This window comes from Numenius arquata, chromosome 19, assembly GCF_964106895.1.
Source record: "Numenius arquata chromosome 19, bNumArq3.hap1.1, whole genome shotgun sequence".
Lineage (NCBI taxonomy): Eukaryota > Metazoa > Chordata > Aves > Charadriiformes > Scolopacidae > Numenius > Numenius arquata.
This window is the reverse complement of record NC_133594.1, coordinates 7,934,678-7,946,089: the sequence shown is the minus strand read 5'-3', so window position 1 is coordinate 7,946,089 and position 11,412 is coordinate 7,934,678. Positions and strand designations below refer to the sequence as shown.

Here is an 11,412-nt window from a genome sequence, read left to right as displayed (position 1 = left end):
ATCTATGCGGCGCCACGTCTCGCGAGAGAGCGGTGCGACGTCTCGCGAGAGGACGGCGGCGTCGCGCGCGAAGGGGCGGGGCCCGCGGGATCGAGAAGGAGGGGAGGGGGGCGCGGGCCGCCATGGCGCAGCAGCGGGTGCTGCCGCAGAGCAAAGAGACCCTGTTGCAGTCCTACAACAAGCGCCTCAAGGATGACGTCAAGTCCATCATGGACAACTTTACTGAAATCATCAAGACGGCCAAGGTGAGCCTGGGCTGAAGCCGAGTGTCGAGGGGAGGACCCCGGGCCCGCTGTAGCGCCCGGGGGCAACTCTGAGGAGAGACAGGGGTTCCTGAAGGGAGAGGGGCGGGTTTTCCCCGGGGCAGCTTTGAGGAGAGGCAGGGGCTCCTGAGGGGAAGGGGAGCGGCTGTGAGAGGGAAATAAGGCCTGTGAGGGGGTAGCAAGGGCCCTGAGGGATGAGGGGGCGATTGTGAGGGGAGAACGAGGCCTTTGAGGGGAGAGGCAGCGGCCCTGAGGGGAGGTCGAGCCCCTGAGGGAAGGGTGGCGGGGGGACCTTTCTCCCGGTTCCCCCGCGGGTGGCTGTGAGGGAAGGGGGGATTCCTTCCTTCCTCAGGGTGGGCAGCTGTTAGTTCTCCTCGGCTGCTGCTGGCCTCCCTGTTCCCCCCCCTCACCTTATGGGCAGCCAGGTGGTGTTACTGAACGGGAGAGAACCACAGAAGCAAGCGGGGAGGGTAGCAAAGACGATCTGCAAGTATCTCTAAAGTGCAGAGGTGACCCTGGAGACTCTAGGTGTGGATTTAACTGAAATGAGATGCCTTATGGTGTAGTACTCATGTGTCATGATTTTAGTATGTAAAGGTGGATATGTATACTTCTTTCTTTAGATTGAGGATGAAACTCAAGTCTCTCGAGCAACCCAGGGTGAACAAGATAACTATGAGATGCATGTCAGAGCTGCAAACATTGTGAGTAGCACCCTGCTGTGCCAATCGGTGGGCAGCACATCCTTCATTATTGCATCTAGAGCAGTCTTTATAACACTCACGAGGGCTGCTGCTGGAAGAGTAACTTGATAATTTGGGTGGCTGTTGGGTGAATCCCTTCTCTGTGGGGAAGGCTGGGTAGCCTGGCTTGTCAGCTACAGGCTTCTGTCAGAATCCTCACGTAACATGGATGTTTCTACTTTATTCAAGGCTTGGGCCGAAGGAGCAGCTTGGGAGATCTTGTTTTAGAATTGGAGCAAGGGGCTGTTTTGTTACACTCTGTGCTCTTTCTCCCTGCTACAAGGTCCGAGCTGGTGAGTCCCTGATGAAACTTGTGTCTGACCTGAAGCAGTTCTTGATCCTCAATGATTTCCCCTCTGTGAATGAAGCTATCAACCAGCGCAACCAGCAGCTGAGAAGCTTGCAGGAGGAATGTGACAAGAAGTTGATTGCACTACGGGATGAGATCTCCATTGACCTGTACGAGCTAGAAGAAGAATATTACTCTTCCAGGTACAAATAGGGCAGTGGACTTCTGCCTTATTACTCCAGCCCTTTTGGGGTAGTTAATCCAACAAACAAGTAGTTCATAGAGTATAGGTCTTGAGAATGTTCCCAGCAAAATTTCAGTCCTGTTTTTAATTAGGTCAAACTCTTTTTCTGCAGCTAAAGCAACTGCCTTTTCCTTGTAGATATCCTACAGGGTATAAATGTCATGGTGAAGGAGGTATTCACAGCATCCAACTCTAGGTGCTTGCTATAGTTGGGTAGATTTGACAGATAATTTGCTTAGGCTTCCTTTGTGATCTTGTAAAAGGAGATAAATTTCCTTGGAGGTATAGGCTTCTGTCTGAGTATCCCTCTGGAGGAGCCTCTCTCTGTCCCTAGAGAGACTGGCTTGCTGAGCTGGGTCCTGATGTTAGATGAGATCACCATGGTGATCTTCACATGGTGAGTTCTTCACAAGTGACTTGGTTACACAGTGTGCCTTTTCCCTTGTAGTCCACTGCCCTGGCTTCCTGGCATCCTGTTGGGGTGAACGTTTGAAATGAGCAAAAAAGACATGCTCCGTTTCATTGAATTATGAAGTATTATGGTAGGATTTTTCTAAAGAAGACTTACTAGTGATTTGTGAGATTTTTAATATTTTTTTAAAGACTTAGAAAACAGGCTTTTGAGAATTCAGACACTTTATTATTTTTTTTTTATTTTCTGTCATGCACTCCAGCACTTCTAGTTGATGATGCAGTAAATGAAAGCAGGAGAAAACAAATAAGAACCTCATTGGGGGTTGGAACTAGATGATCTTTAAGGTCCCTTCCAACCCAAACCATTCTATGACTATTTCGGCTGCGCTGTCCAAGCTAAGTGAAGTCAGTGCAATAATGCTATGACTTCTAAACAGAAACTTAAGTTTTCAAAACTTAAAGTTTTAGTGACCAGGTTTTCTATTTTTGCCTTTCTCTTCTTTCTAAAAATGCTGAACGTCTATAACCCCAGCTAAGTCAACTAAAACCTCAATTGCTCAATATCTTTGGAAGTTAGGCCGTTATTTATGAGTAATACATGTATTTTAAGAATAAAAAGGTATTGATATGACATAGCTTAGGAACTGCTACGACATTGGAAGAAAACTTGAGGTAAAAGTTTACAGTTGTTTTTCAAACTTTATTCAGTTTTGGTTTTTTTTTGAGGGGTAGCAAGGGATCCTAGAGATATCTCAGGATTGGAGAGGGATGGTTGCAAATCCAAGCACCAGTCAAGGTGCATCCACTACATAGGCTGCATAGAGCATAGCAGTGAGCTGTATCCAAAACCATGCGGTGTGGGATGATAGTGCCTCATGTGTGCCAGGTGTGCTTCCCTCACACTGTCACCAGACTGCCACCACTGTGTGTCAGTAGCTTTAACTTCTGGGCTGAGGGGTTCTGACCGTGCTGGCATGGTCTGTTCTCCTGCCTGGCACCAGATGCCATGTAAAGCAACCCTTTGTAACTGAAAATCTAAGCACAAATGTTGGCATACACTAAACAGATTTGCCTTCATGCTCTTTCCTATGAGTGGTCACAAAGTAGGAAACTTGTTGACTCTACAGAGCTACGATCCCTCCACTGAAACCTGTTATCATGTAGCACTTAAGTCGTTTGCTTTTAGCACTTACTCCCTTCCTGTGCTCTTTCCTGTCTTTTTCTGCACCAAAGAAATTGTGTGTGTGTAAATATAGAAACAGTGATTTGTTCAAAATCCTTTTATAATTAGAACACTAAAATATTTTTAATGAAACTTTATTGCCTAGTGTGGGGAAAAAGGGTTTTTACGTCTTGAGTGATAATCATGTTTAAATGGCTGTAAATGCAATAGCTGGTTTGCCCACAGATGGGCATTCTGTCTCTCCTGGGAGCCCAGCTGGGGTTGCTTCTCTGCACCATCTGTTAATTTCTCATGGGCCTTAATCCCACAGAATTTTTAAAGAGGTGTGCAATCCCGTGGGGGCAGGACATGGGTTCCAGACGGCTCTCCCACGCTGCAGTTTCCCTGAAGGTGACTGGTTAGTTTGTTTTAGGTCATCTCTCCAGGGAAGGCTGTAGAAAAATGATCTCCCTGGCGCAGCACAGCTCTGGGTGCTGCAGAGCTGAGAGCTGCCCTGTGCTGTGCAGCTTGTTCGGTCCCTGTGCACTGTTCCCAACCACCACGAAAAGCCAATCGGGACTGTCTCCTGCCCAGTGTTTGTCACTGCCATTGTGTTAAAGGGGCTTAGGAGACAGCCCCGATGTGCCTCAGGGACAGGTTTAAGTGCTAGGATTTTTATTGGTACGTGGGGGTTTTGAGGAGACCTGAAAGCAGGTCCATGAAACTAAAGCTGACTAGATTGTTCTGAAGGAATTTTTGCTTTCAGTCCCTGTGTTCAGGTAGTTCTCTAGAACTGTTCCTCTGCGTGTGGACCGGGCTGTATGTCCTGAGGGCAGTAGTGCAGTCCTTTCTGTGCACTGAGGACAGAGTAGGAGGCTTGCCCATGCTTTTCTGGGCTGTGCAGTGGCTGCTGATTCACCCTGACTTTTGAGGAGTGTTACATGAGAGGCGAAGCTTAGACTTTTGGGACTGTTCTAACTGGGGCAGCAGGAGAAGCAGTTATGTTTGTGACACAGCTAAAATTTTCTTAGTAACTCACCTGCCAAGATGTGGTGGATGCTGTGGCTGGGTTCTCCTAGGAAACCACGGCCTGAGGTCTAAGACTATGGTTCAGAACTTTTCTGTCAGTTCCGGTTCAGTCCTGAAGGTCTTTGCTAATTGAACCCAGTTTCACTCTGTGTTGGGGACTGTAGGGAAGGGTGACCTTCCAAGGAATTTTACAAAGGCCCCGGATAAAAAAACCTGTATCCACTTGCTTCTCGCTTCTACTGCAAAACCAGCCGGGTGCCAGAAAAGAGCTCAAAGGTAGATGCTTGCAACTAGTGCTTTGTGCGCTTACTCCCCAAAGCGGTAACTCCGAGTCCAGCTTGCCTTCTCTCATCCTAAACCCCAGTCTTGCGTTTATGTTCCATGGCTCCCTTCTCTGAGATCACAGGAGCTGTCTTGAGTGTGGGGTTAAATCTCAACATGTTTCATGTTTATGCAATTTGAAGTGTCTCATATTTCTACACTTAAAATATTTCCCAAAGCATCTATTCAAGTCCATACATTAAAAATGTAAATAAAAGCTGCAACAAGAAAATCACTTGACCCATTGGGTTTGTTTTTATCTGAACGCAAGCTGCTTCCTGCTCCAGCGCTCACTTTGGCTTGGGTGTCTCTTGTGTGTGCAGCTCCTTCCTCTCTTTGGAATTTGTTTTGGTTTTGTTCCAGTTTCTTCCATCATTTTTCTTTTTAGTTTTGGCCCTTCCACGTTGTGTTTTCCTCAGAGCACAGGCAAGAATTAGCCAGTTGTTTAAAAACCTTACTTTCCCCCTGGTTCATCCAGCTCTGTAGTCTATGGTGGTCAAATCCAGGAAGCTGCTGGATAAAATAGGAAATAGGTTTCTTCTTTATCATGACAGGGACAGGCCCTAAAATAATTGTGCTACCTTTTTTCCTGAACTTCAATCTAGAGCAGGAATTAAATTTTTTTTTCCTCCCATAGGATGTGATCTAATTCCAAGTAAAATAATTACAGATGAGGTCCTTGCCTCACTCAGTAGAACTCCCATCTTTGGGGTGCCAGGACTTCAGCCCAGATCTTTCCAGGGACTTAGAGCGTCTGGATTAGTACTGAGCCTCTGAGTTTGTAGCAACAGTTTTGACTCTGAAATTCCCCTGATCCTCACCATGCCCACGAGGTTCAAGACCAGCCATTAGGGGATGTCATAGGGAAGGCCAGAGTCACAAGACTTGAGATGAATTTCTGAACGCAGACCTTTACATCCATGAACGTTTTTTTGCCATTTTCTTAATGCTTTGCTTCTGTCTTGCTCCCCCCACCCTTTCCCCTCCCTCCCCTCCTCTCTTACGGCACCTGCTGTCTCTCCTCACTGGGGTTGTTTGTTCTGGAAAGCTACAGTCTGTGTGACAGCAATGATCTTCCGCTGTGCGAAGCCTACTGGAGACAAGACTTTGCCACGCTGTCCCCCGAAAGCCTCTCCATGCCTCTGGCAGCTGCCGCAGCAGAGCAGAGCGTTGCTACCTCCCAGAGCTCAACCCCATCGCACCCTCACGTGAACGGGCACGGGGCTGGCCCCACGGAGCACTCCTGAAGAGGATCCTCTGCTGCCGAACCTCTTCCTCCCGGCGGCCCCGCGCTGCTGGAAGTCTTCCACCTGCTGTACTGAGCAAGCATCTCCCACTGTCAGGAGAAGGCACTGGAGCTGTATTTGCAGGTTTCTGCTCACTGGATGGCCACAGTGCTTTCTCCACCCCTGGACATTGCCACGAGTGTTCCTCTCCCTTAAGAGAAAGCTATAAGTAAATATGAAGTTGATTGTTGTAAGAAGTTAAGAGTTAGATTTGCTTTTATGTGATCATTACGTGTAGAGCTCGTTAGAAGTCCAGTTTGTTTCCATGTATATCTCAGCAAGTACACGCTGCAATGTTGGGAATCAAATTTGTTTGGGATAAACTTGAGCCAAATGTGGGGGCAGAGAGTGTTTTAGGGTTTTTACTCTGCTTCCCGAGGTTATTGTGTTCTGGCTGCTTTAAAGCTCTCTCAGGATGGCACCTGCCAATCTCCCTTCTGCTCAGAGTAAGAATCTTGCAATATTTTTTACGCAGCACTCTTCACTGCCGCAATGCTTCACAAACTTGGACTTTTGCTCGCAGTCGTTCGGGAGGAGGCTCTCGGGAGACCCTTATCGAGGAGCAGTGTTCTCCCTTTGGGAGAGGAAAGGGCAAACTGAGGAATCTGACTGAGGGTACCAACGCCGCTTCACGAAGCAGCGACCCCTTTAGTTAGTCCAGTTCCTTCCCTGGTGTTTACACAGAAACCTTCCATTAATGCAGCCTGAGCTAATGTGAAGCGTTGACGCTGGGTGACAGTTTTGTCTCCTGCTCTGGAGGTGACTGGGGCGCTGGGAGCAGTGAAGGACACTCGGGGACTCTGGGTTTCCTCCCTGACGCCCGTGTCATCGTTGGGTGCTTTGCCTGCGCCCGGCGGCAGCTCCCGCCCTTCCCCGCAGCGCCGCTTGTGCCCCGGCCCCTGCGGGGGAGAGAGGGTCCAGGCTGCTCGGGGGCGAGCCGGGCTCCCCCAGCCCTCTGCTGTACCGTCTCGCTGCGTCGGATGTGAATTTCGCTGTGATTTTTGTTTTATTTTTCTTCCATTCCATTAATTTTCTTTTTTTTATTTTCTTCTTTTTGTTTTTTTTGTAATTAGGTGGTTTAATAAAACTAACTCCCTTCTATAATTTTTAAAGCGTTTTTTTTTTTTTTTTTCAACCTTGTGAAAATACGTCAATACGGAGCGCGCTCTAGGCCGAGTGTGTGTGTGTCCCGGGGGTTTTGGAGACACCCCCGCTCCTTGCAGCGGGTCCCGGTGCCCCGGGACCCTTACCCTTCAACCGGCCGTGCTCCGGCAGGCGGAACGGGGGCGGCTCTCTCTCCTCCGGCCCACTCGTCGTCCATTAGGGCTTGTGGCCTCCAGACCGGAGCCTCCCCGGGCTGGAGACCAGCGGAGGGCTTCCTACCGTGGTACCGGGGGGCGGCGCGGGCGGATGACGTCACTTCCTGCGCGGCGCGCTGAGGTCATTTCCTGCCGGCTCTTCCATGCCGTGAGGAGGGAACGGTGCGCCTGGTGCTGAGCCGGGGCTCCGGGGCCTGCCGGCGCTGAGGAACCCGGGCCCGCCCACCATGGCCAGCCTGGCCGCCCAGGATTCCTACCTGCAGGCCTTGGCGAGGAAGGTCGATGTGCCGCACTCCCCGGAGTCGCGGAAGAGGAAATTCGGTAATGGAGCTGCGGCGTTTGGGCTCCTGTCCCTCCCGGCCGGTGTTGGGGGGGGGGAGAGGTGTCTGGATCACCGCGGGGTGCTTGGCCCGGAGCGGTGCATGTGCCGTGTTTCAAGAAAAAAACAATCTCTTCTGAAACACGGGGTTTCTGAGCGTTTCTGCACACGTGGTGATTGGACGTGGGAGAACGGTGTCTGTGGTGAAGTGGGCGGGCCTGTTTGGCTCTATTTAAATAAATCGAAACTATGGAATTTTTGAAGATTGAGATAATGGTGCTCCAACGCTGGAGCTTTAGTCTTCAGAAATGACAATGTTATGAAGTGGGAATGTAGTGTTGTCCTGTTTTATCATCGAATAGAATCACAGAATTGTCTTGGCTGGAAGGTCCAACCATCAACCGAACACTGCCAAAACCACCACTAAACCATGTCCCTCAGCACCACGTATACCTGTCTTTTAAATCCCTCCAGGGATGGTGATTCCCCCACTTTGCTGGCCAGACTGTTTCAATGTTTGATAATACTTTTGGTGAAGAAATTTTTTGTAATATCTAATCTAAATCTCCCTTGGTGCAACTTGAGACCATTTCCTCTTGTCCTATTGCTTATTATTTGGAAGAAGAGAGCAACACACACTCCCCCCACCTCACTACAACCTCCTTTCAAGTAGGTGTAGAGAGAGTTGTTTGTGTAATTTGTCTTTTGTCTTCTAGTGTCTAAGCCAGGCCAGCGTGAGGATGCTGGCAGGCAGCCCAAGAAAAAGAAGAGGAAGAAGCCTAGGAAGCAAGCTGAGAAGGTGAATGGTTCTTCAGTCAAACAGGTGGTCTCTAACACCAATAAACCTACTCCAGGAGAGAAAGCAGCCCCTCAAGCCAGCAAATCATCTCCACAGGGTGTTACACAGAGCAGAAATGAGAGTTTGGTTACAGGTAAGAATACCACGGTCTGGTTACAGTTCCCTGAGCTGAGGTGGCTGCTTTTCAGTTGCTTCAGATGAGTATGGTTTGGAAAGCCTTTAAGAAGTTCAGCTGAACTGAGAACATCCTTGCTTATTCCGTGTGCCCTAAAAGCTTTTGCGCATGTACGTACATTTGTAGTGCCACCACTGAGTGGCTCTCTGGAAACAGTGTTTAGCCTGAATTGGAGACTTTTTATGTATTTGGGTAACTTCTGGGGGTTATTGTGTGGATGCAGTCTCTGTCGTGCCAGGCCAGCTTTCCATTATGAATCTGAAAGGCCTGATGATGAAGAAAAGATGTCCTTGGTGTCTTTGTTTCCACTAGCTTGGTACTTGTCCTCGGGCTTGTTGGGCAGCCACAGGGCATGCCAGGCCACGCTGGCTGGCTGTGCTCAGGGATAGTATGAATAGAAAAGGGGGAATTCTAAAGGAACCAATGAAACAGAAACTCTTGGTTTCTTTAGAATTGCTCTTCTTCTGTTCACAGCATCTAAAGCATTCTCGGAGCTTTTCCTGTAGCCACAGAAAGTTCTGTTTAGCTGGTGCTGCCTTCTCAGTGTTTTAATTTTCTTCTCATTTTCAGGGAGCAAAAGTGAGCTGGATTCCCCTTCTTTTTCTGCAATTAATCTCTTGCGTCAGAGACTGCACGAGAAGATTAAAAAAGCTTCTGGACAAGTATGAGAACTCTTAATACATATCCATATGTGTGTTTATGCAATATAAATTCTCCCTAGCCTCCCGGGGGATGTGGGGACAAGACTATGATCTTACAAGGCTCAGGGTTTGAGTTAATTCCACCTCCTAAGGAAGTGTCTGTAGTATTCCTGGGAGACCTGTGTGTGTTCTGTGGTCTGGAAAAACACGTGAGAAAAGGTGGGGCCTGGCCTGGAGGAGAACATGGCTCTGTGGGGGTGTAGGAAAGAGAAAAGTACTAAGAGCCTGAATGGGAACGTAGCTACGGGGTGTTGAGAGAGAATAAAGGCTTCGAAATGCCTTTGCTGTATTTAGTGTCTCTAAAAGCTGAGCCCGCAGCTTCTCGTCACAAGCAGTGCGTTTCTTAGGAGAAGTTTGAAATCAGGAACTTGAGGACATCCGGCTTTTAATTCTGCTTTATCCCATTAAGGCTCCTGATTCGTGTCCCTTCTTCTTAGGCTGATGCCAAAGAATTGCCCCCCGCAGTCCTGGAGAAGAGACAGCGAAGGAAGTATGAGAGAGAAAGAAAGAAGCGCCGAAGGAAGGAGTTAAAGATGAAGGCAAAAGTGGAGAAGAAGGAAACTGAGGAGGTACCGGTAGAGCCGGAAAGCAAAAAGGAGGAGAGCACAGCTGAGGTTGTCTTTAACAGGGTTGAAGTCCATGAAGAGAATGAGTTGAACAAGGTCCAGAAGAAGAAAGAGAAGAGGAAAGCGGTGAAAGGCAACATCACTCCTCTGACGGGCAAAAACTACAAGCAGCTGCTGAGCAGGCTGGAGACCAGGAAGAACAAGCTGGAGGAGCTCAAGGATAAGGACGAGAAGAAAGCCCAGGAGCTGGAGAACAAGATGAAGTGGACAAATGTTCTCTATAAGGCGGAAGGGGTGAAGATCCGTGACAACGAGGAGCGTCTGAAAGAAGCTCTGAAGCGTAAGGAGAAGCGTAAAGCGCAACGCCAGAGGCAGTGGGAGAAGAGGACGGAAAGAGTGGTGGAAAAGATGCAACAGCGGCAGGAAAAGCGTCGCAAGAACATTCAGAAGAAGAAGAAGGATAGGATAGAGAAGAAGAAAGCCAGGGCCCGCAAGAAAGGACGGGTTCTGCCAGAGGACTTGAAAAAAGCTGGTTTAAATTGAGAGTGAGAGAACTGGTCCCTGTGGGTTCTTCCCCAGGGGGGGTCTCTGGGGGGCTGTGGGAGCTGCTGGGGTGGTGCTGCCCGGGGGGAGGCAGCGCCCGAGGAATCCCGCCTGCGGGGCAGTCCCTGCCACTGCTTCCCAACGTCTAACAACCACCACCCTGCTGTATGTTTCTTAATTAAATTTCCTATCCCAAAGAAACACCTTCTGGTTGATTTATTGTAATAATTGTTGTTATTTTATAGAATCATAGAATGCTTTGAGTTGGAGGGGACCTTAAAGATCACCTGGGGTCCCCCCAGAGGGGAACAGAGGGGCAGGATCCCCTCCCTCACGCTGCTGGGGGTGCAGCCCGGGTTGCGGTTGGCTTTGGGCTGGCTCACGTTGAGTTTTTATGTCGGTTGCCGCCGTTTCCCCCGAATCCCGGCCGGTGCGGCGGTGGCTGTGGAGCGGACCGATGCCTGCCCCGGGATCAGCCTCCCGGCGCGGGGGCGGAGTCCACAGGGGGCGTGGCTTGCCTAGGCCCCGCCCCCCCACCCGCGCTGCTATGGCAACGAGACGCACTACCCGCCACGCTCCCCCCCCCGCCCCGTCGGTGGGCGCGCGGCTGAGGTGAGTGCGGCCCTGGCCCGGCTCGGCTGCCCTGAGGGGACACGGCGGGGGCCCTCAAACACCGGTAAATGTAGGAGGGCCATTAAAATGATCAGGGGGTGGGAGCACCTCTGCTACGAGGACAGGCTGAGGGAGCTGGGGTTATTCAGCCTGGAGAAGAGGAGGCTCCGGGGAGACCTACTAGCAGCCTTCCAGTACCTGAGGGGGGCCTAAAGGAAGGCTGGGGAGGGTCTATTTACAAAGGCCTGCAGTGACAGGACGAGGGAAAATGGCTTTAAGTTGGAGAAGGGGAGATTTAGATTGGATATTAGGAAAAAGTTCTTTACTATGAGGGTGGTGGAACACTGGAACAGGCCCCTTCCCTGGAGATATTCAAGGTGAAGCTCGACGAGGCCCTGGGCAACCTGGTCTAGTTGGGGGTGTCCCTGCTGACTGCGGGGAGGTCGGACTAGATGACCTTCGGAGGTCCCTTCCGGCCTGGACCAATCTATGAATCTATGAATAAATCATCACACACCTATTTTTAAATCATCCGAACGCTTTGCCCTGCGGTAGCGGAGCGTGGGGACCGTGCGGTAAGGCCTGTAGTTTCACCCGGGAGGAGAACTTCGCCCAACTGAAATGTTT

At 49.9% G+C, this 11,412-nt stretch overlaps 2 protein-coding genes across 3 annotated transcripts; both read left to right on the top strand.

The window, feature by feature from the left end:
* Nucleotides 1–92: 92 nt before the first annotated feature.
* MED22 (mediator complex subunit 22) lies at nt 93–6,853 on the top strand. Of its 2 annotated transcripts, none has more exons than XM_074161050.1 (4): nt 93–245; nt 887–967; nt 1,290–1,498; nt 5,514–6,853. In XM_074161050.1, the coding sequence occupies exons 1-4, from the start codon at nt 123–125 to the stop codon at nt 5,710–5,712; spliced, it is 612 nt and encodes a 203-aa protein (XP_074017151.1). In that variant the 5' UTR covers nt 93–122; the 3' UTR covers nt 5,713–6,853. The 2 variants fall into 2 exon arrangements, with proteins under 2 accessions (XP_074017151.1, XP_074017153.1); XM_074161052.1 differs by having other exon boundaries at nt 99–245; nt 5,520–6,847.
* A 345-nt stretch (nt 6,854–7,198) lies between these two features.
* SURF6 (surfeit 6) lies at nt 7,199–10,367 on the top strand. Its single transcript, XM_074161049.1, has 4 exons — nt 7,199–7,391; nt 8,106–8,321; nt 8,934–9,025; nt 9,502–10,367. Exons 1-4 carry the CDS (start codon nt 7,298–7,300, stop codon nt 10,171–10,173), a joined length of 1,074 nt encoding a protein of 357 aa, XP_074017150.1. The 5' UTR covers nt 7,199–7,297; the 3' UTR covers nt 10,174–10,367.
* The last annotated feature ends 1,045 nt before the right edge of the window (nt 10,368–11,412 follow it).